Here is a 24,612-nt window from a genome sequence, read left to right on the forward strand (position 1 = left end):
AACTCACACCAAAACAATCTAGACTGACAAACAGCACTACAAGTAGGATGGAAAATATGTCACTTAGATTTTGTGATGAACTGTCTTATGTATGTTGTGATGCTAATACTTTTGTACTTTTACTCAAGTAACAGATTATTTTTACTACACTGTGGTACTGCTAGTTTCACTGTAGTAAATTATCTGAGTAACCCCCCCACTCCCCCACTGACGCATCGCACAGGTGTTTCTATACCACGTGGAATTTTCCCACCATGACACAGTGAGTCCTGAAGGAGGACAGGTGTCAGTGTGGTTGGTAACAGTTGCTCAGGTGACTGAAGCCACATCCCCCTGGAGACAAACAGTCGTCTGCTGGCGACACACGGACCAGCCTACTTTCACTGTGGAGCTCAAACCTCCAGCTTCACACACACCAACACACACACTGATACTCAGAGCAGTAGCAACACTCAGGTGACATGGACGGACAAGTCACTCACACATGTGCGGCACAACTTCAACTTGTTTCTGTGTCTTTGTGTATTTAAAATAATATTTATTCAGGTGGTGCGTTTGATTAAACTCGGTTATTATGGATCGGCTGGATGAATGGAGCTTCAAGCCCAAGAAAATGGACCTGGAGGAGGATTTCTACTTCGACTACGGCGCGGAGGAAATGACTGATTATCAAGACCCCAATGAACTTGTGGCTGCTTTGAAACAAAAGGAGGAAGAGGTTATTTTGGCAGCCCAGCTGGGAAACGCATTGCTCCTGGAAAACCGACAGTTGAAAGAGCAGAGCGACAAACTTCATGAACAATACGCAGACAAGCTGGAGGTAAGACTCATCCGCCTTTTATTTTAAATATATTGTGTATAATGCAAGATTTTTATTGGAAAATGATTTATAAAGATTTGACGACACGGTTGCTGATGATATTTGAAACGGGGGCTGTGAAAATCAAATGTTTCCTCACTGAACTAATGTGCGTAAACTCAACAACAACGCCCACAACTCATGTAACTTACACTAGTATCAGACTGCAGAGCAACTTTGGGAACAAAATGAATCCAGAACAGAAAGTTATACTCAATTTATGTTATCTTTATTCGCATATGGTAAATGTGAAAAAAATACACCTAGTTGGCAGTTACTGTATTATTATATTTCAAAATGATTTTGTGGGAATCACCAGAAATCACACCCTACCAAACTTAAAGGAATAATGTGTAAGATTTAGGAGCATTTACTGGCATCTAGAGGTGAGGATTGCAGATTACAGCCAGCTGAAAAGTCTCCCTGTTAGGATTCCTCAGTGTCCATTTCTTAGGAATTTTTTCCAACAGGAGCCGAAATATCCTCAGAGGTCTCTTCCTCTTCACAACAAACAGACCTGGTGAGGTAAACCTATAAAAACTAGGGGTGGGAATCACCAGTGGATCCACGATACGATATTATCACGATACTTATGTCAAGGTACAATATTATTGCAATTTTAAATATGTTAATATGCGATTTTCATTCTTTTCATTTCACCTCAGCCATTTTTTGAAGCTGCAAAATGTATCTAGTGGACTGAAAAAGCAACTGATACTATTACTCTTAAGTATTCTAGTAGGCTACCTAAAGTTTAGTTTGTATTTGTAATATAGATAATGCATAAAATACAAAAAAAAAAACTATACTTGGCACTGTGTAACGATACGATATTGCCACTCAAATATATAGCAATACTATGCTGTATTGATTCCCCCCCCCCACCCCTGGTATAAACTTTGATCAAAGCAGCATCACATTACAAATCAGTGTTTCACTGATGCTGTTCGGCATGTCAGAGACAGGCTGCTAGCCCAGCACCTAATGTGTGCTCCCCTTTTTTGTCTGATAACATTAAATCCAGGCGTTCAGGGTTTTTTTACTGGGAGCCGAATTATCCACAGAGGTCTCTTCCTCCCCACAACAAACAGACTTGGTGCTTTAAACCAATAAAAACACTGAATAAAGCAGCTTCACGTTACAGTTCAGTGTTTCTCCGATGCTGTCCGGTATGTCAGAGACAGGCTGCTAGCCCAGCATCAGCTAATGTGTGCTCTGATAACTGAAGACCCAGGTGTTCAGGTTTTTTTTACAGGGAGCAGAATTATCCGCAGAGGTCTCTTCCTCTCCACAACAAACAGACTCGGTGATTCAAACCAGTAAAAACATTGAATGAAGCACTTTCACGCTAAAAATCTGTTGTTGTTTGGCTCATCGCGGAGGGGTTGCTAACTACTAAACAAAGTCAATGGCCTTATCTAGAGCCACTATTTGTTTTGTCCGCTCTGGGCTATTGTAGAAACATGGTGGTGCAACATGGTGATTTTAGATGGGGACCCGCGCTTTGTGTAGATATAAACAGCGCATTCAAAGGAAACAATAACACAACAATTCTTATTTTCAGGTGATTATAGACTAAAGAAAACATACTTGTGTTATTATTTTTCAGTTCATTGTCTGTCTTTAAGTCAGGATTAAATATTAATATGATTTTATATGTTTTGCGATATGCTGAGTATATGAACAATATATATTGTGATATGTATCACAGTGTTTGATTTATTACCTTTTTCCAACTGCAAATTACTTACTTTAACAATTTCTATTACAGCAAAATGTGTCTACTGGACCTTTAATTTTGTTGCAATATTAATAATTTATATATAATTAAAAATTGGGTACTTGGCATCCCTTTTTTGATATAATAATGCCATGCAAAATATTGTGATACTATACTGTATCGAGTTTTTAAATATTCATTTGTAATGATAGAGAGCAACATGTGATACAATAATGTACAAAACACAAATAATGTGGTGAGAAACAATGTGAACAATTGTAAGCATACTGTGTGATCTGCAACAGACTGTACAACATTTAATATAGGCCTACCCAATATACATTGTAAATCAGTGTCAATATAAAGACTGCTTCAAACTTGACAACATAAATATTCTGTTTAATAGATATCAATAGAAAAGCACATATGAAAGTGCAGACAGTCAGCAAGGTTTGTTGAAGGAAAAAAATCATTCAGGTCCATTTCTGTGGCTGATTCAGACGAGTGTTTTGTGAGTTTTATGCACCGCGCAGTGGAGACTGTTCACAACAAGGGTGTGGAATTCTCTCTAAAGTTCAACATTCAGAAAAAGGTTTCACACTCTTACATCAAGGTCACCCTAAAGCATTGGGCTGTGGGCTGGGCTCATCAAGAGGAGCGGCTAATTAACAATACAACCTGATTCAATCTGCTCTAATCCCTTCAACACCTCATAGACCGTCCTTGGATGAGAAGTTCAAGAATTAATAGTTTGTCCTGGCACTGAGCAGTTGTCACACAAAGCAGCAGCTATTTAATCAGTGAAGATGACTGACAAGAATACACACAAAGTTTCCTCCGTGCGATCAGGTTCATGCCTTTGTGTTCTCACTTTACTCTCTTTCTGTTGTGTTGTTCAGTAACCACAAAAGTATTTCCAGCTCACGAAAAACATCTCTACTGGAATGTTTCTCAGGCTATCTTCACAGGTTGTTAAAGAAATTGGCAACCTGCTGTCGACGACTCAAACATGTGCGACACTAACTTCTTATGAGACGTCAGCAGTTAATTTGTACATATAACACAAGGAGAGGACTGCAGTTAGTGTCAGCAGCGAGGCTCATAGATTTACTTGGAGCCTCAAAACGCTCACACACACTGAGCATCTTGAGATGAATTAGTGATGAGAGTCCAAATTTAATACATGTCTACAAGACAACAAATCTAACAGCGGTGAAGCTAGAGGCAGCAGGTGAAGTGAGGCTGTCTGCAGACTTTTACATGTTATCAGTATTACTGCAGTGGTTACAGCAGACTAAATAATGGCCTCAGTGCCAATGTGTTCATCAGATGTTGAGTCTTGAATCTTATCAGGTGTGAGTACGACTTACATCTGTACTGTAGAAGGTGCAATAAAGATATGGCAAGGACTTATTTGCCTAGAAACTAATTGAAACATTGATAGTTACACTGGTACACTTAATCAATTATTAAGTAGTCTTGGTTCTAATGCAACATATACACACATATAAATTCAATTGTAAATCTACAGTGCAACCTCACTACTCCATTTTCATTCAGATTCCAGCTGTCATACATTTCCTGTAATCCTCCACAGCCCTGATTGAGTCCATTTTGTAACTCAGATTCCTTTTCAAAATAAAATGTTGTAATGTCCTATAAGTGATAAGCTTCATAATTTTAAACCTATGTGAAGTATAAACAGCATATGTTGGATTAACTGTGATTATGGATCTTTGCACCCCTGTGTAGGAGCTGGAGCAGGGCAGGCATGAGCTGCGGGTGAAGCTGGAGGGCTGCCAGTCCCAGTGGGAGAGCCAGGTGGGAGACCTGGAGAGGGATGTGAGGGAGCTGAGCGGCCAGGTGGAGCGGCTCACCCGGGCCCTCAGCGAGGCCGAGAGGGACAAGAGTCGAGTCGAGCTGGAGCACAGCGAGCGGACACAGCGACTCAGGGAGCAGCTCAACACTGTGAGTCCCACACATGGGTAGAGTTTTAGTCAGCGTGTGTATTTGAAGTTATTCTGGCTGAACTGTGGAGCTGTAGACCTTGGCTCAAAGAAGCCTTGTGGCTGTAACAGGTAACTGAGCCTCTGTGAAACAAACACCTGAGCTGTGGATCCAGAGCTGCCGGCCTTCTCAGTCAAACTAGATAAGACGGGCTGTCACCCAATCCTCACACTGAAACTCAATGTTCTCTGCACAACCTCTATCAGTATCACTCTGACTCAGTCTGATGTGCTCCAGAGCGAGGCCAAACTCTCAGAGCTGTTCACAGCCTCAGAGCAAAGCTGTGACAAAATGCTCACTTATACAAGATTTTATAAAAGGAAAGTTTTCATCTGAGCAGAGAAAGACAGAAGTTGGTCAAACAGTATGAAACAAAATGGTTGGCTTCAGGCAAATGATCTGTGCTGGTTTGGCGCAGCATGGAAACGATATGCAAACAAGGAAGGGAGTGAAAGTTAATGCCATGGCATGATTTCAGAGGGAGGAAAGTACAGAAAAGTTCTGACAGATGCTGCGTTTACTTTTATCTCTTCTAGTCATGCCTGTTTGTTAATTTGATGTAGTCATTTTTTGAGCAAAAACACCAAACATGCTGTTTTTCCAGCTTCTCAAATGTGAAGATATTCTGCTTCACATGCCTCCACGACAGCAACAGATGTTTTTGCGTTGTCTGTCCGTCAGTTCATTCTCATGAACATGATATCTCAAGAACACCTTGAAAGAATTTCTTCACATTTGGCACAAACGTCCACTTAGACTCAACAATGAAATAATTAGATTTTGGTGGTCATAGGTCAAAGGTTATGGTCAGTGTGACCTAGTCTGTCCCATCCTAGTGAACACAAGACCTCAAGAAGACCTTGAGGGAGCTGTTTTTTTTTAATTGGGCACAAACCTGCTTTTATACCTGCCCTCAAGTTGGTTTGCCCCTAAGTGCAGTTTGTTTGGGCACCTGTGAACACAGCAATTGCACTGGGGTAGGCACAAAAACCGAGACCTTCTTGAAGAGGTGGTCTCAGTCCGGTTACAAATGAACTGTGAGAACGTGTTCCGACCTGGATCTGAACCAACTGCAGTTAAATTACGCATTGTTTGGGTTAAACATGAGCATGTTACAGTCCTGGAGGATTATTAATGTGCACCTCCTCCTGTACTGCCTTAATATGCACATTCAGCACATCCAATGCATCAAAACATTGTTTTCTAGTTGGAGCTGCGCCTCGTTTTCAAACTGCATGGTTTGACTAAAATGAACAATGACAGCAATATAGTCCACGATGAGCAGCGCCAAAATCAACCTGCGTAGTTGTCCCTCCATTGTGACATTAGAAAGTGTCACATTTATCCTGCAAGTGTACTCTTCTTCAACGTTTTGTTTACTACCTGGATTTTTCCCACATGGAAATTCTGACCAATCAGGTGCAGCTTTCTCGAGCAAGGCATTTGATCTGGTCCGCTTGTAAATGCTGCAGTGAGAGCACAAACCAACTCTAGGCAATTATGAAACTTTGAAACAAAATTAGTCCCTGATTCAGACCAAAGCAAGACAACTCTAGGCCTGAAAGCACCCTTAGACTCAAGAATTCCTACGCTAATTATGACAAAATTTTACACAAATGTCTAACAGGATAAAAATATGAAGTGATGAGATTTTAAATCCAAAAGGTCAAAGGTCAACTTCACTGTGACATCATCATGTTTTGCAGAAAGACTTTTCTGGCCATTACTCAGCGTCTCAACTCAGGAGAGGTTTGGTCAGATACTGAATTGGTGACACTAATTTTGGGTGCACACCTTGAAACTGTACTGATTGTATAGATCCTCTGTGCTGCCATGTTGAAGATGTGTTTGAGGCATCCATGTTTAACTGTAACTGCAACTTGACTGGTTAGTGGAGGTCTACAAACACAAGGCGTTAATTCTATCTAATCACTGTAAACTGAATATATTTAAGTTTTGATTGTCAATTGAACTGAGCTAGGTATTTGACTTTTCCTTGGGCCCTAGTAAATTATGACCAATTGTGTTCGAGCAAGGCAGATGAATCCATTATGGTAAATGGACCTGCATTTGTATAGCGCCTTTCCAGTCTTCTGACCACATTCAACCATTCACACGCTGATGGCTGAGAGCTGCCATACAAGGTGCCACCTGCTACTCACCTAACACACGCAGGTGGAGTCATTTGGGGTTCACTATCTTGACCAAGGATACTCCGACATGTGGCTGGAGAAACTTGGGACTGGACCACTGATAATCTGGGCAACCCACTTTACCTCCTGAGCCATGGTTGCCACATTAACAATAATCATTCATTTCAGCCCTGCATGAGAACATTATCACCTATTTAACCACGTCCAGCTTATTTAGTAACATGGAGTTAACGTTTAACAAGGTGCTTAGGTTCTTGCATTACGTAATGACCATAGAACTGGCAACATACAGCTGATTCAAAGCGTTATCAGCTCATACGTTTATGATCTTTAGTGTTGAATGTTAAGGGAACACTGGGCGGAAAATCAAACCAGTGACATATTTTACAGCCTCTTATCAGCTAATATAGAGGATCTGATTGAATCACACAGCTGGACAACCTTGGGTTTTTTCCACCCTGAGAAAGAAGGGAATGTTTTGCTAAACATTACGGTCATGACAAGTTGCGTTACATACGCCGGTTCCTTGTGTTGTTTCAAAGTGACGAACAAACCTGAGCTGGCAAAGTTAAAAATCCAATCCAAACACCGGTGAACAACCCTCCCATGTGTCAAGGTCCACAGAATAAGGAACTATGAATATCTTTGAAACACTTACTGAGGAAAGCAGACTCCCCAGAAGTTCAGGAAAAAGTCAATTTAGATAAAGGGTGCTATCACTGTTTGGGCAGGAGGAAGTGGAGAAAATGTTTTACTTGGCATCAGAGTGGGCAGCTCTGGACTCTGTAGCCAGATGAGAGGGTGAATGTGTTGAAGACGGTGAAGAAACTCCATGTCTGACGTGTCTTTACCAGACGTGGTGAGGGGTGCTGCTGCTCCTGCTGCGGTGAGTGTGTATTCCTGTCATTGTGTGTTTGAAAAAGCGCTCCTACAGTTACAGCTGGAACATGGTAATTTTTTATTTGTCTTGATTGGGTTTCAAATCAGGCTTAATCTGAATCGCTCTTCACAAATGACAGAAAAAAGTGAAACTATGCCAAATTGTCTTGATTTATCCAACTCACAGCACTAAACCTTTGCATGAGTCCTGATATACTGATGCTGTGGCAGGTTTCACTGAGCTTGAAACACAGAGAGGTTTCAGAGAGCTTGAAACACTATATCCTAATTGTGAGAGCGTAACCAGAGCATGCCGCGAATCTGGAGGAGGGCGTCTTTATATCGCACCACAGAAGCCTGAGAGAATTCATCATGTTTACCAGCAAAGCAAAGCCCTGATGTGAGAGGAAAGATTTGCCGAGACTCTCCATCCTGGCGCATTTGAGGAAGCGGCTGCATAAAAACAATGTTGACGTGTGCCAGATTGTCACATGGTCCAGTGCTGACTGTTTGGACAGCAGCTGAGGAAAGTAGGTGTTAAAATATGAGGCAGTGTTGACTGGTGTCAGGGTGTTTTTCTTCTGATTACATTACAAATGTTATCATTCCTGCCACTGACTCACAGCGTGAGAACACCGAAGTCAAGCATTAATGAGTTTGTCTTGTGTCTGCTGCATGTCTGTGTCAGTGTATCACTTGACTCAGTGAATGTTTAACAAGGAAATACATAAAATCTGATTCTTGTGACAGTATTTTCTCAGAAGGAGAGTCCGACATTTTGCTAGTTTAGCTTGACTCTTGTGCAAGAAAATGTTCCACAGCAAACTGTTATCAGTGCGTTAGAAATTTGGATATAAACACACCTACTGGGTAAAAAATGCCAGACTGGAAAGGGAGTATGACTATTGGACGATAAGCTGGAAATGTTGATAAAAATTACTTTGGTTACTGGGAAAAGAATTCGATAACAGATCCTTAAAGGTAAGTTCAGGTCACTGGTTTTAACCTGTGTCAAGTTAAATGAAGTATAACCATCAATGATTCATCAGTTTTTGCTATCATGATGTTTACACCAGCCAGCGACCGAAAAGGTGTGATGTAAGAGTCAGCCTAACAACTCAGCTGCCTGTTTGTTTAGTACACTTTGCTAATAACTGATTTAGTCTGATAGAAAAGTCAATGCAATAAATGTCCTGCAATAAATCCTACATTTAGAAAGATTTTAATGTTCATCTTTTGTGTAAACTTATATAGCGAGGCGCTGATTCAACTTTACGATCCTTTTAGAAGCTGTAGTGTGTGGTGCTGTTAACCAGTATCCCATTAGAGCAACACATTCTCATACAGCACTTTTACATGCACAGTCAAGTCGAGCTACGGTATATAGCTTGACTAGGCCATTTAATTGGACTACTGTCCTTGTCCCAGAGTACAAACATGTGACAGAATTTCCATTTATTGACCGAAGTATGTCCAGATCCGCTAAGATAAGTGACGATATGCCCCCTATCAGCTTGTTAGCATTGGACCTTTTTCCGGTTGACAGTTTACGTCACAGACCAGACAGTCACCATTCCACATTTTCATTCCATCCATGTATTTTGAAATATTTACCTCTCTTAGCTGACACAGCATGAACCGTGTCACCCCGTCCATCCAAAAATACACAGCTCTGGATGTAGATTTCACCATGTTGTTAATGGCTTCTTCTTCTTCTTTTATGCATTTAATGCTGTTTGACTTCTGAGTCAAAGCCTGGGGTGGAAATTATCGAGCATGTGCAGAGTGCCTAGGCTAGTTTGGGTCCGATTGGAGTAAATCAACTCCCAATTTCATTGTCTGGGTGTGTTAGTCTGACTTTGAGAAATTCGATTAGTGTGATTTCAGTCAGACTAACATGTTTACAATTAAATCAGTTTTCTCTAATGTCATGTTAACGTCCTGAGTGAAAAACACAACGGCAATGCCAATGCAAAGTCTATTACCAACAGCGGAACTTTGGTAAGGTTTAAGTAAAGAAAAGGTCTTGGTTAGGTTTAGAGAACAAAAAAATATTTGGTCAAGTTTAGAAAAAAACGATTGTTTTGGTTGCACTATGTACAGGACACAAGTGACATAAACTTACATACTTTGAGTAGTTTCAGAAAGTCCTTAAAGTCACATAACTACGTCAACTTTTGGTCTCACGTGGGGCACGAAAAGTAGTCTCCTGGATAAAAGTCCATGTTTGATTGACCCATCCACCACCTCTCAAGTCAGCCCTACATGAACACTCTCGTTTAATATACTTAAAGAATAACTTCGGCATTTTTCAACCTGGGCCCTATTTCCCCATGTGTATGTGTGCGTATGATTCATAGGTACCACTCGTTCTAAAACTGGTTCAGTATTGAGGGAGACGGATGCAGCCGGGAGCCGCGAAACAAGCTTAAACAGTAATGGGGGCAAATGCGTCCCATATAAGTTTGCGCTTTAAAAGTGCTTTTTTTCGCCACTGACCGGTTCAGATCGCCATTGCTATCTCTGTAAATAGCATACTAAATGTTTCCCTTACCCTTCACTTGCTCTGGGCTGTGACGTCATCTCGCGAGAGCTTTGCTTGTTGCCGGAAGAAAACAGAGGAGCCATGCTGAGCGCCGCTCAGAGTGGCGATGGTTGTCCCAGAGTACAGCTGAGAGTTTTACTGCATCGATTGAAAACAATGGTTCGTGTTTGTGCTTATCCAAATTGCAAGAACAGGATGTCGCGCAACACCCCGTACAGCTTTCATAGGCTGCCTTTGTTGGACGGTGAGATGCTGAAGTTGTGGTTAGTTGTGCTACAAAACAACACTCCTGTCCAGACACTGCGCCTTGCACTTCTCCCAAGATGACTACTGCCAGCCGAAGAAGAGAAGACATCCAATCCCAAAACACCTCTTCAAGAAAACGGCTGCCCCACGAGTAGAGAGAGCTACAGATACAGTGGAGCACAGCTCTCATGAGATGACGTCACACAGCCCAGAGGTAAGGGTAACATTTACTATGCTATTTACAGAGATAGCACTGGCGATCTGAACCGGTCAGTGGCGAAAAAAAGCACTTTTAATGCGCAAACTTATACGGGATGCATTTGCCCCCGTTACGGTTTTAGCTTGTTTCGCAGCTCCCCGCTGCATCTGCCTCCCTCAGTACTGAACCAGTTTTAGAAAGAGTTGTACCTATGAATCATACGCACACATACGCATGGGGAAATAGAGCCCAGGTTGAAAAATACCGAAGTTATCCTTTAATTCATGTGTCCACCATGACAAACCACTGACATTCTTTTGGCATTGTTTTCAATTTGCCAGCTAGTCACTTAAACCCATTTCGTGCCCACCGCCTCGTAATGTGTTGATAAGACGTTGTGTCCATTTAACGTATTTCTGTGAAACCAGGATGGGTATACCAGCAGGTGTTTCTAATGCTCTGTAAAGCTGAAACAATTAGTTAATAAATTGATTTGTTGGTCGACAGGAATGTAATCTGCAACTATTTTGATAATTGATTAATCATTATGGTTAATTTTAAAGCAGCACCAGCTTCTCAGATGTGAAGGTTTGGTTCTTTTTCTGGTCAGACATGATGGCAAACTGAATGTCTTTGTGTTTTGGACTTCTCTTTTGGACGAAACAAGCAATTTTCTGTTCACTATTCTTTTCAGGCTGCAGCTGTTTGAGTAATCTGCCAATTATTTCCTCGGTCAACCATTCTGTCAATAAAATTCTCTCAACTCCTACAGTGATGCCTTTAAATATCTTGTTTTGTTCAACCAAAAGCACAAAAGAAAGAGAGTAAAGAAGCTCCATGTCTGATGTGTTTAAATTACCAGGCGGGTGTTGTTGCCTCTGTTGTGTTGAGTTGTGTCGGTGTTTCTGTGTATTTCTGCTCCCACAGTTACAACTGGAATAGAGGATTTTGTTCTGTGTGTCTTGATTGGGCTTCAGGTTGGGCTTAATCGTTGCATTATTTTCTCAATGAATCCGCTGGTTGTTTGCTGTATAAAAACAGCAGAAAATAGGGAAAAACTGCCCAAGATGATGTCTTCAGATCTCTTGGTTTATCCAACCAAAAGTACAAATACCAAATATGTTTAGATTGCTATCAGATATCACCCAAAAGCATCAAGTCCTCACATTTGAGAAGCTGGAACCAGCAAATATGAGCCATTATTGCTTAAAAATTAATATTCAGTTATCAAACTTTACGCAGAATAGCTGCTACTTTGGCTATAGCTAATGAGGATCCTCAGAAATTAAGTGAAAACGATGTTTTTTTGTTTTTGTTTTTTAGATTTCATAGTCTAAATGATTCATGGATTCACTGAAAATCGAACCTGCAAATTAATCAATGGTGCCCAAATATTTAAAACTGGGTGTAAATGATCATTTTTCTGTGTCTGGTTAACAGATGAAAAACCCATTACCTTTTCACTTCCTGTTTCCCACCCAGTGTTACATGATCACCTGCCCTGGCTGTGGATCACTGTGTTATTGGACAACTGTTACAAATTCCTCGCTGTGAGATTTCCGTTATTGTAAAAAGAGATGCCTGAATTGAGGCAAGCCCCCGTGACCTCTGCTCCCTCTGCCAGCATCACGCAGCTCAGGAACAAAAAGGGAAAGACAATATACACTGAGAGAGATATAAATCTTTCATTTGCCCTTTTGATGTCGCCCCTTATACCCCAACATCCCCTGATCCCAGGGGAAAGCCATCTTTTCTGTGAGCTCCCTGAGGGGCTCGGCTGTAGCTGGGGTGGTCAGCTGGTAGATACCTCAGCGTTTGGGTCGGTGAGGGCCCGAGGCTTGGGGGGCCGTGTGAGGGGATATCATCTTTATGTCTCTACCAAATGGAGCGTCCTCCTTCTACTCCTGTTTTGGTGATTCTCAGTGGGTCGCTGCCTCTATTGTGGAAAAGGGGCCCGTGTTGACGAGACAAGGCAGCAGTAATGACGGCACACAGACACAGACGTTCATCCTTAACCCCCCCCTTTTCTTCTCCATAGTGTGTCTGCATGCCATGTTTTGTTTTTGTCCATCAGTGCCGGCTTTGCTCTTGTCACACACACAAACACACACACACACACACACACACACACTTCCCACTAATTTTAGCCCTCACGCCTGCCTCACTTCCTCCGTACACTCTTACAAACACGTACACACAAGCGGTCCCCCCTCTGCTTCACCCTGGTGATGTCCAAGTTTACCCTCCGCCACATTGTTGTCTAATGTGGCATGATGATGTCACAGACAAGACCAAGATGCCCTCTGCTCCATCTGCCGCAGAGGCCGCCCTTTCATCTTGTATTATGCGGCGGTGATGGGACCTGACAGGGGCCCGCCAAACTGCTGAGTAAGGGGACCTGAGAGTCCCAGACCAGGCTGGGGGGACGGGAGGGGGATTGGGAGGGTGACTGGTTGGTGTTCACCGAGGCTTCAGATCTGGCACAACAGCACTCCAAAGATCCCAGAATTTTATTTTTTGATGTTTCAAAATCTTGTGTTTGAGAGATACGTGCTGAGAAAGCCAATTTTCACATAAACAAGTATGACGAAATTTTAAAAATCGTTCCTTTGATGGATGAATCATCACAGGATTCATGTTTCTTTTGTTTGTTGGTTTGTGTCTGGCCTTAAAGGAGATTTTTTGAAGATTATTTTTGGCCATTGTGCTGGACAGTTTGACAATTAAGATGTAGACAGGAAACATGCTCGACAAACACGCTGAATGCTTTTCCTCTCTCATAAAACATTTGCATTTTTGTTCTTATTTAAAATCCTACGTTGTTTATATGCATGTTAGGTAGGTAGCTAGCTGGTGCCTTGCCTCATTTCTTGCCCTGTCTGCTGTGTGAAACCATCGGCAGGACTGTGCATTGTAGAGTCCTGGGTAGAGTGCACAAGGCCGAGTCCTTATTGGCTGAGTCCTTAACCCTCTGTCTCCCCTGCCTCTCCTGTGTGTCTCTGTCACCTCCAAAAGGTAACTCTAAATGAGCCAGTATGTGAACTCTCATCTCAGGTTATGGTTTTAACATGTGGACTTACGTTATGAGTTAAGTTATAACTTAAGTTATAAGTTAAAGAGGTGAAAATATCTTTATTTCCAGCAAAAATGAGAGAAAAGAAGAAAAAATAAAGTTATTTTTGTCTTTTTTACCCTTTTATTCATGTTGTGACCCCTTCGATTTTATCTTTAGACCACACTGGGGGTCACTGTGTTCCAAACTGGTAATATTCTCTAAGTAAGTCTTCCAAAGGGAGAAAAGAAAACACTCATTTTCCTTGTACAGCATGGCCTGCAGCAAAAACCAAACACATGTTCAATTTTAGTCACCTAATCCCTACCTTTCAGTCAGGTATCATATTGTGTTTGTCCTCATCTGGCTCTAGATTACAGGATTTAGATCCCTCCTGCTATATATTTGGTTATTTTAAGATCCAAGATTGAGGTCTCAGTTCTCTTAAAGCTCATCCCTCAGGCGGGATTTGTTTTGGAGTTTCAAGTTGACAGATCCAAATATACCACTTTGCTTGTCTTGGTCATAGTTATTGGACTTTTTCTGTGTCTATCTCTCTCCTGAAAGTTAACAAAAATGCACAAAGAAGGCTGTCATGTAAATCCAAAAGCCACATCTCTATACATTCAATCCATTTTGGGAATCTCATGTCTGTGTTTCTCTCTGGTGTGTGTTTGTGTGTAGGCGATGGAGGTGGAGCGAGCCATGTCCAGTGAGCTGCAGGCTCTGAAACAGGAGCTCCAACAAAAAGGAAGCCACAACAGGCCCCAGGACGAGGAGCTGATCAGTGCCATGAAGGAGCAGGTAGCTACCGTGAACTCTATGTGAACCTCTAAATGCTGCATTGCATATTTTAGTGTACTGTTCAGCTGTAAAATGAGAAAGTTGGTCCAGCTGGTGGGCGGTGCTTGGTGCTTTGGTGGACTATTTCCAACGGCGGATGGGACACAAGGGTTCTTATTTTACAGCTAAACAGTACACTAAAATATGTTTCTAAAACATTTGAGGCAAGAAATAGGCAATGCAGTAACAGAAACTTGATTAATTGACCATAGTTCACCAGCTGTGATTGATTGATGATGAAGAGCTGTGTTAGAGACTCCTCAGCTCTGAGTGGTTGTTTTTGGTGCACCTCAATTGATTGCAGCAAATACCAGTAGATTAACAGGAGGAAGAGGAGGAGGAACATGATTTTTTTTCACAGATTATTTGTCTCATGTGCCTCTTTCAGAATATTCTGACACAAAATTACATTGCAGTAAAACATTGAAGAACAGATAAGAGGCCGTACACATGGCGTGTCTTTAACTGCCTGGAAAACGCGAGGTCGGACACTGGACAGTACTTTTGTGCCTTTTTTGAGCCAGCTTTCAAGAGCGCGGTGGCAGCTTGCGTCTGAGGTTGCCAAGCAACCTTAACAAGCACTGCATCATAGCCTGTTTACCAGAAATCCTGAGTGCAGAGCTGATCTTCTTCCAGGTGCTGTTTATGTGTGTAGACCTATTGCCTAGTGGCACAGATGTAAAGCTCTGGCAGCCCTGAACAAAGACGATGAACTTTTCCATATTTATCACAGACTGATAATTACGGAAGAAAGGAAAGATATCTGTCAGCTTTGATTGGTTGTTCCTTGTCACATGACGTGGTGCACGCTGCTGTGTTCCAAAAATTGAACTGGGTTTATCTTGGGCCCTGAAAAATAGGCGCACGGGAACAAGTGCCACTACATTGAAAAGAGTGAATTTGAGGGCACAAAAAACGCAGCATGTGTACGTCCCCTAACAGAACAAATCTGGGCACACAGAGGAAGCCAATATAAATATTATAAGATGACAAAACTAAGAAAAGTTTAAAAAAAAAAAAAAAAAAAAGCACAATAAATACAACAAAAATGGGGCAGTTTCACAATAAAGTAGTAACTTTTACTTCCTATTATGTTTCTGTCTTTATGAAATTCTTTTAAAAATGACGCTCAACTTCACAGAACTTCCCTTGCTGACGATTAGTCCTCTCAATTACAGATTCAAAAGAAGAATATCCTTCATTAATTTTAATCATTAAGCAAAATCTAGCTTTGCTCTTCCAGTGATGGAGGACAGTCCTTTTAAAACCTGCCCATGCCAGTCTAGATTCTTGTTTGGATATACCTGGTGATAGAAGAGATCTGTCTCCTGATAAACAGCTGGGGAGACTCTGGAGATGGTTTATTCAGTCACGCCTCCATACTGTTGGTTACTTGTTTCCAAAACAGAGAAACAAAGCAACATTCTCCAAATGATGGAAAGTACCTGTCATTTTTTCACTTGCAGATGTTTTCGGCACCTCTCCAAACACTCTCATGTATCAGCATTGGTGGATACGGTGTGATGCAAGGGAATAGTGGGAGTTTTTCTTTCCGAGAAGAAATAACTTTATTTTGTTAATTTAAGATCTCTTCAATTCTCTCTCTTTCAGGTGCTGCGTCTCACCCAGAAGGAGCAGGCGCTGGAGGAGCGTTTAGCGTGTGTGTGTCAAGAAAACACTGAGCTAAGGGCGACTTTGGCCTCTCTACACTCACGCCTGGCTCTGCACGACCAACTCAACCAGCAGCACAGCCAGCAGGTACGTATACAAACACACATAGACAGACACACACACACACACACAGACCAGGCGACACAAAACAGCTCAGCACAGGCAGTGTATGAATGAAAGAGCCTTCAATAACAAAGGGATTTTATGCTCCCTGCCCTGCAGCCTGGGTTTCGGCGGGATTGTGGAGAGCATTGCTAAACAATCACCTCATCCCCGTCATTGTAACTTTCCCTCGCAATTCTGGATTCCACTCGTGTTCGTTCAGTTTCATGTTGGGCTGGAATCTGGCATGTCAGGATTTCTCTCGTGCTGAACGTCACTCGAAACAAGTCTCACATGTGCGCTTTTTAAATAACACACATGGCCTTGGGCCTTTTTGTGTTATCACATTCATCTCTCTCTGTTTATCATTAATATAATCTGATGAGTCACAGTGTTGTCTTATTCACTTTTGTACCTGCTGAGTTTGTCTCTAAATTCATGTGTGTGTTTACTATTTGTGATTCAGCTAGCCGAGGCGTGGCAGGAGGTGGAGGCGGCGCGGGGTCGCTCACAGCAGCTGCAGGCCCAGGTGGAGGAGCTTCAGGAGGAGGTGTCCCTGCAGGAAGGCAGGAGCCAGGGAGACGCCTCCCTGCTGTCTGAGCTGGAGAGCAGCCTGGAGACAGCAGCGCTGGGAGTCAGCAAAGAAGAGGTACCAAAGCAGATTACTCGCCACAGGCATAGATTTCAGGGGGAACGCAGGGGATATGTGCCCCTCACTATTTAGAAAATATGCATTAAAAATGTGAAAACAGCAGAGGACTTTTATTTTGACAGTGTTAAAGACATTTACACCATGAATTTATGCAGACAAGGCACAAATTGTTGCATAAAAATCACCAGAATGTAGGAAGTTAAATGTTTGACACTCATAATTTTCTAACACAGAACACTCAAAGCCCCCATTTCATATGTGTTGCCCCTAATGTTAAAACAAGACCTACACCCTTTAGTCAGACTTCAGTATTTTAAACCATCAAGTCATAAGTGGAGAAAGATTTGGCCAAGATCTCATCAGTGAAATCAAAAAATATCTGTATGCTCTATATGAGAAATTCTTTTTCTTATATTTAATAAATCCCATGGAAATACCAAAACAAACAATTGTTCCAATTAACAGAATTGCCTGTGATGCCAAATTCTGATTTTGCCTATTCTTCTCCATTGTCCAAAACTGATTAAAAACACATCGGTGAGCCACACCATTACACTGACTGGGTGATGTGTTCCTTCATCTGTTTGAACCAGACATACACGAATACACTGTCCTTGTACCAGAAATACTCAATAGAGCACCAAGTGTGTATTTATCTGTGATTGAAAGTAGCTCTCAAGTCCACTTTTTCCCTAAGATATCTCAGTTATATCAGCTGAATCAGGATAAGGACATGTTTTAATGAAGAACCAGCTTTGTTATAATGGCGGGGGGCATGTGTGGGTGCTGAGACAGTATGATTAGATTCAAGAGGTTCATTGTCATATGCATGGTAGAAAAACTCAGTGGTTATAGAATAAAATAGTGATATAATACATTTTAATAATAATATATTTTATTTTTGGGTGTCATGCACGACACTCAAGGTCACCTTTACAGGCAAAGATAGAAAAATAAAAGCAGATTAGAGAAGTCAATGAGATAAGGAATAAAGTAACATAAAAATAAAATAAAAATACAATTTGGATTTGAACGTGGAGAGTGATGAGAGAGTGGGAGGGAGTTCGAGTGGCTGAAGGCCCTAGACCCCATGGTGGTCAGGCGGGCTGGCGGGACAGTGAGGTTGATGGAAGAGGAAGACCTGACAGTGCATGTGGGGGTGTGGATATGCAAGAGTTGGGAGAGGTACAGAGGAGCTAGGTTGTGGATGGCTTTAAAAGTGAGGAGTAAGTGGCAGAGCATGGGAAAATAGTTTCAAATTCTTCTTACAGTAAATGCTGCAGGGTAATTGTGCAAAGTGAAAGTAAGTCTGTTACCAGAAGTAGGAAACACAGCCAGGATCATTTTGTGTTAGCGCTGACTTTATCTCCATACTGTGGTCGACACGTGTTAGCTTTGGGCTCGTTGTGTTTTGATCCTGCCCACAATGATTCACGCATGTTTTGAGGGAAAATCGTTTTCCTGTGATGACTGGAAACAGGATATTAAACGTCTTTCCAGAGAGGTGTAAAGTCAGACAACAGAATGATGGCACCAGAAAGACATGGTGTAGAAGTTGAAATATGGGAGCGTGTATAAATGTTGCAGTGAGAGGAACATGCTGACAGAACATTTTGTGCAAGTCCTGTGTGACAGTGTGACTTGTATGTGACGTACGGACCGACATGAGGAGGTGCGACAATTCTGATTTTCCCAGTGAAGACGCAGAGAAATATGTTGCTGTTAGTTCACACTCTCTGTGTGTCTGCTGTTATTGTTTTGTTCCAACAGGAAAATGTGATGTATAGCTGCGCTCATGAGTCATTCACTACCATTTCCTGTTTGTCATAGCCGCATTGTGGGAGAGTTTCACTGGTTTACAGCTTTCAGCATAGGTTCACACCTGCGTCTGTATCATAGATAACATGGTTATCCCTGCTGCCATGTCTTTGTTGAGCTATCATGAGATCACTATCATCATGTGATATATTTGGCTCAAGGAAGTTAAATAAAGTGATGAGGTCATATTTGCACCTCCCAGTGTGTAAATACTTGATGTCACTCATCACAGATTTGATGTGTTAAGAAGTGTCACACAAGGAAAAGAGGACAGGTCATACTTTGTTTTTGACCCAGTTCTTGAAACATTAGCTTTTTAATACAGGCCACATATACAGCCTGGAAGCTATAACAATTGTGTTGAAAGAGTTACACAATATTTTAAATCACTCAATTTAAAGGGGCAGTACACAATCTAGACTGATAAATAGCACTACAGGTAAGAGGGACAATATGTATTTTTGATTTTAGGGTGAACTGTCCCTTTAAATTGACACTTCAAAGTCCTAATTGATTTAAATTAACATGCCTCTTCTCCTGTGTCACTCAGATAGCACAAGAAATGGGCTCCATCCTTCAGTTGCTGCTCCCGCTGACCCAGGAACTGAGCAGCTCAGGGAGGTCAGAGGTCACGGATCAACAGGAGGACCTGCAGTCCATGCTGCACCAGCTGAAGGGAGTGGCCCAAACCTTGGCGCAGGCATCCAGCCCTCAGGTGAGATAGACAGAGTGTGAGGCAGGAGAGGAAATGCAAAACAAAAGGCTTGACCTTGATGCTTGAAACCAAAGGAGGGCAGGGGATATTACACTGTGGCTGTTGCGTCTTTTAAGGCTTTGTATCATGTTTAATTATTGCATAAAAATGTAGAGTATATGTGAAAAACTCTGAGGTTGCTCAGAGCGTTTGGCAGTGTTTAACCACTAACATATCACTTTACCTGACTTGTTATCAGGGCTAATGCTAAAAAATAACTTTTCTAACTAATCTAGGTCACTCTATGTGGACAGCAACTAACGGTCACAACCTGATAGCACATTACAGATTACATGTGAGCAAAAGATTATTATGTAATACGCACTTTAAGCTGCTATTTTCTGTGAATATGATGACAATGTTGGCAAGTTGTGTACCAGAATTGTCTTAGACTTTCCGAGTTGTTGTGACTTGAGGGGCGTTCACATGAATTTTCTGAGTCAGAAACTCATTTTTTCGATTATTCCAACACCACATGAAAGTGCTAGAGAGACAGAGGCTAAAAACAGAGGTGCACATTTGTGGGACGATGCAGGAAGTTTGTTTCTTTTTAAAAACGTGCACATTTTTTAATATATCACAGTTGTTGGGAGACAACCTTGAACCTCTAAGGAAGACAGGACAGGACAGGAAACTGTGCTGAAAGAGGAATAACTTCCGCACATTGTTTTTTATTTGTATTGTTAGAGGTCAAATGATTCAGAAAGTAGCCTCCTCACATACCACATTTATCAGCTTATTCACAGTCAGCCTTTCTGCCCCCTTGTGGCTGTCAGAGGCACCATACTGTCGTCACACTGGATCATGCTGAGAAAGTGTGTCCCTGTTTATGCAATGGATGCCAATGAATTGTTGCAATTGATAGCTGCATCGCCAAGCCTCTATTTGCCACAAGCAAGGATATACAATTGTCTAGTTGTGTATCATTGCGTTAAACAGGCGTTTATCCCCGTAACTGAATATCCCAGCCCATCCCCTTCCTCCCTCGGAGCACTTTGCAAATAGGCCAACACCACAGAGGCCCCTTTTTGGTGTAAATCTCTGTGAAATGCACGGCTGACACCTGATCTCTTTGTTAATGTCTTAGTCGCAGGAGCTGAATTGGGCTTTTGTTGACCGGACCAGCGATCAGTGTGGGAATACGAGCGCAGCGCAGGAGCTGAGAGATCAGGTAACCCAGTGATGAACGAACATGTCTGTCAGGGAGGAGCAGCGCACATAGCGACCCATTATTTTAGTTTTGGTTGAGTCATTACTGACCGTGCTACTGTCAGTGTTATCCATATAAGTGTTGTAGAAAGATTCAGTGACCTCATAGAGCATTTTTATTCGAGATTTACCTTCAGCGTTGATTGTCTTTTGCCCCGAAATGACGGCTGGCTACCAGCTTTAGTGCATGACTAAACACATGCACATCTTTCTTGTCCAACAAACCTTCATGCACAAACTATCAAATGCTCCCTTTAAAATTTCAGTTGTGTGCCAGAGTACTTGACAATATACTTTAATAAAGAACATAGTTTCTACCCCAAATTGGCTTGTCTGAAAGTACAGAAGAATAAAAAGATTAAAAGGGAAATTTCAAAGGAAGTAATCACCGTTGTTGTGAGTCCTTGGAGGGCAGAAACCACTTGATTGCCACAGCAACGTCATCATTGTGTAAACAGATAAATGGATAATTTTACAGTTTGTTTCCTCGTCCTGCAGAACGTCCAGCTGCAGCAGGAAAACGCTGAGCTGAAGCACAAGTTGCAGAGCATGCAGGAGCAGGCTGAAGTCGTCCAGCAGGCCATCAGAGACCGAGATGAAGCCATAGCCAAGTGAGAAGCTCATTTTTTCCTCAATGTTCTCAATGCAAATGATAATAAATCCAATATATTTTAATTTCTTTGACAGCATTTGTTTGTTTTACAGGATTGCTATTACATTTGCTATAATAATTCTGCAAATTTTGGGTTGAATATTCAGAAAACAATCAATGAATTACTGCCATTAATTAATTGGTTTCATAGAGAAAGCTACCTTTGCAGCCACATTTATAAATTTGAATTGATTCTTGTATATGACTAAAGACTTGTAATTATTTCTCTATAGGAAAAACCTGATGGAGGCCGAGTTGGTGAGAAGTAAAAATGACATGATGTCTCTGAACAACCAGTTATTAGAAGCCATCCAACGTAAACTGGAGCTGTCACAGGAACTGGAGGCCTGGCAGGTGAGATCCCTTTCTCTACACATGCTGTCTCTTTGTCACAAACTGCCAATAGCAATCTGTAAGCACATCTCCTGCTTTATGAAACCCTTAATCATTGCATTTAATTCACACCTTTAAGCTCTGCATTATAACTGTAAAAAAAAAACACTTTTTGAGGCATGTTGTCCACATTTTTGGTGATAATTTGACAAGACAGGAGATGGATGCTTCTCAGTTTGATGTCCTCAGTGGGAGGTCAGGGACAGACGCAGCCTTATCTCTCTCAGCTTTGTCAGTTTGGAAGAATATGAGTGGCAGGTGTTTCTGTCTACGAGTCCGTCTGCTGCTGACACACTGTGCCAAGCAGAGCCATCTGCCGGAGGGTCGGGTCTGTAGCGTTTTGGTGCAGATAATGCAGATAATATTATCATGTGGTGAAATTCTATTTGTTAGCGGAAAGTAGAAATATATGATTTTAATCGATAATAAATCAGAAATAATCTGTTGAAAAGTGGCTTTGGATTTCTAATACAAAATATTTGATATTTAAAACAGAACTGAAAATGAATCTGTGCTCTCTTCAAAGCCACACTCCAATACTAAGGTTTTTTTTTTCAGCAAAATTGCATGTGTTGGGGAAGTACTGAGCATGTGACAGGATAAATGAGACTTGGGTTATACTGCACGAGTTGTGTGAGAGTTTGTAAATGGCTGTTTCCGTGGAGACATCTGAGAAAAATAAATTTTTCTTCATGAATTGAGGGTAACACGGCATGACTAATGCTCATTTTGTGGGTGAAGTATTCCTTTAATAATCAAGCAGTGTTTGAATCTGATTTGGTCCGATGACTGTGCTGCACATAGTGAGTTTAAATGATAAGAGGGCTGTTCTCGTTGACATGAGACACCAGACCGAGTTCCTGCTCCTCAGACTTCCTGCTCATTTCCTCTTCCTCCCCACCTTTCCTCAGGACGACATCCAGATCATCATCAACCAGCAGCTCAGGACCCAGCAGCAGTCGGAGCATCCTCAGAAGAAGCCCACCAACAACGGCGTGTCCTTCTTCCGCAGGCCCAGCAGGACGGCCTCCACCTGGACACGCCAGCCCTCCACCTCCTCCACGTGGAGTTCAGACACTAATCAGAACAAAGCCCAATCGCCCTGGAGGGACTGGTTAAGACGAGGGAAAGGGGCGAATAATGGACAGTGAGTGCTGTACCTGCTGAGTGCTGAAGAGAGGTCAGAAGTCACATGTGCAGCTTCCTGCACGTCACGTATGGTGAAAAGAAGCCATAAAGACACTTGTAATTCAGTGACGAACAACAGAGCCGCTGCGGACAAAGACTTGTTGAACAGGCACTTAATCGTGCACATTTCACTGAGAGGCTGAGCCTTCTAAAAATCTAAACTGTGACAACCTGGAACACTAATTTTTTCACAGATTTACATTTGAAGGTTTGAGACTGTAAATATCGTGCCTTATTTTGTAACATTGTGAATGTCTTTAAGTCTGAGACTTTGTATGCTATACAGAGTAGATGTAGATGAGTTTTTCGGATTATTTAATGTCACAGATCAAAGAGAAAGAGACGGTCAGGAAATTACGATCAATTTGTAATCGTACTGAACTGTCTTTACACACCAAGTCTGATGTGAGGCGTTACATTTGTTACTGTCAGTTTTGTTTAAAAGCTAAATGTGTAAAAATGTTGATTGTAAAAGAAACACTGAATGTTTTCACGTAGACTGAAATAGCTGTTATTTTTTTATAATTTTGTTTTTGTTCTCTGAATGACGACTTGGTGTGGAACGAGTCTGTATTGCAGACACATGTATGTGTACGTTCTGTGGCTCAGTGTTCAATATTAAAGCTGCTGAGTACAAGCTGGGTTGTTTTCTAAGATGTCTGAGTGGCCACATCTGGAATGATCAGTGGATAATCTCATAAAACATCAAATAATTCTTTGAGGTTTTGTTAATAAACTGAAGAGTCAGGCAGCTGATGACACATGGCCAAGATAAGTGCTCGACCAGTAACAAGAAACACTTTAAGATGTTACGTTAGAAAACTCTTCAGTTCAAAGGAATGATCTAAATCAAGGTGACCTACTTCTAGAGAAGGACCTGCGTATTGTCTTTCTTTCTAGTCTTGTCCTACTTTGTCTAATAAGAGAATTTGATAACAGAAACACAAAAGAATCGAAAGACTGAAAATGTCTTCAATGTGGAGTTGAAACTACTTTTCTCCTGAACAATATCAGAATGCAGCAATGCCCAGGATGACCATGAGACTGAATTGAAAACAAGTATGTTTTGTCCTTAGTGATTTACTTGAGATGCACTCAGTGTAGAGAGCCTTTAGAAAACATTCAACCTCCTTGACTACTTAGACATTTCATGGTGTTGCCATTTGAAATTGATTTTTGACAAAATTATTGAGCATAATTGCAGAAATCGTCATTATAGTATTTTAGTTTTGCCTATAACATATCCACAGAGACTGATACGTTAAAACCTCAATAGCAGTAATGACATGATGCTCAGGTGCTCAAACACCTGCCTCGTAAACCAGTGGTTCCCAACTGGTCCAGCCTCAGGGTCCAGTTTTCTCCTTAGTCATTAGCTCTAGGTCCACACAGTTTTATACATTCAGTGCAGCAGGAAACAGCACTTCAAAAATGCAACTCTGTGCCAGAAATTCACTGTACTTAAAAATAAATAATGCTTTTTACAACTTGACATGTTTGCAAGTCACTTGCAGTCCATACAAAATGGATTTTAAGACAATTCCCACACAGATCAATCTCCTCTGGGCTTTTTACGCACTCACAAATGCTCAGAAATGCCATCATCACTGGGTGTTAGCAGTATGAAAAAGTTGCAGGACAGGACATGAGTGCACAAAGACATTGTTCTC

At 41.6% G+C, this 24,612-nt stretch overlaps 1 protein-coding gene across 1 annotated transcript; it reads left to right on the top strand.

Annotated features, from left to right (window-relative positions):
• The first annotated feature begins 262 nt into the window (after window positions 1-262).
• si:ch211-235m3.5 (BICD family-like cargo adapter 1) lies at window positions 263-24,333 on the top strand. The gene is made up of 10 exons (XM_049576062.1): window positions 263-820; window positions 4,332-4,547; window positions 14,345-14,464; window positions 16,115-16,261; window positions 16,743-16,925; window positions 19,297-19,461; window positions 20,588-20,671; window positions 21,208-21,320; window positions 21,595-21,715; window positions 22,666-24,333. The coding sequence occupies exons 1-10, from the start codon at window positions 575-577 to the stop codon at window positions 22,903-22,905; spliced, it is 1,635 nt and encodes a 544-aa protein (XP_049432019.1). The 5' UTR covers window positions 263-574; the 3' UTR covers window positions 22,906-24,333.
• The last annotated feature ends 279 nt before the right edge of the window (window positions 24,334-24,612 follow it).

Source organism: Epinephelus fuscoguttatus, linkage group LG5, assembly GCF_011397635.1.
Source record: "Epinephelus fuscoguttatus linkage group LG5, E.fuscoguttatus.final_Chr_v1".
Classification (NCBI taxonomy): domain Eukaryota; kingdom Metazoa; phylum Chordata; class Actinopteri; order Perciformes; family Serranidae; genus Epinephelus; species Epinephelus fuscoguttatus.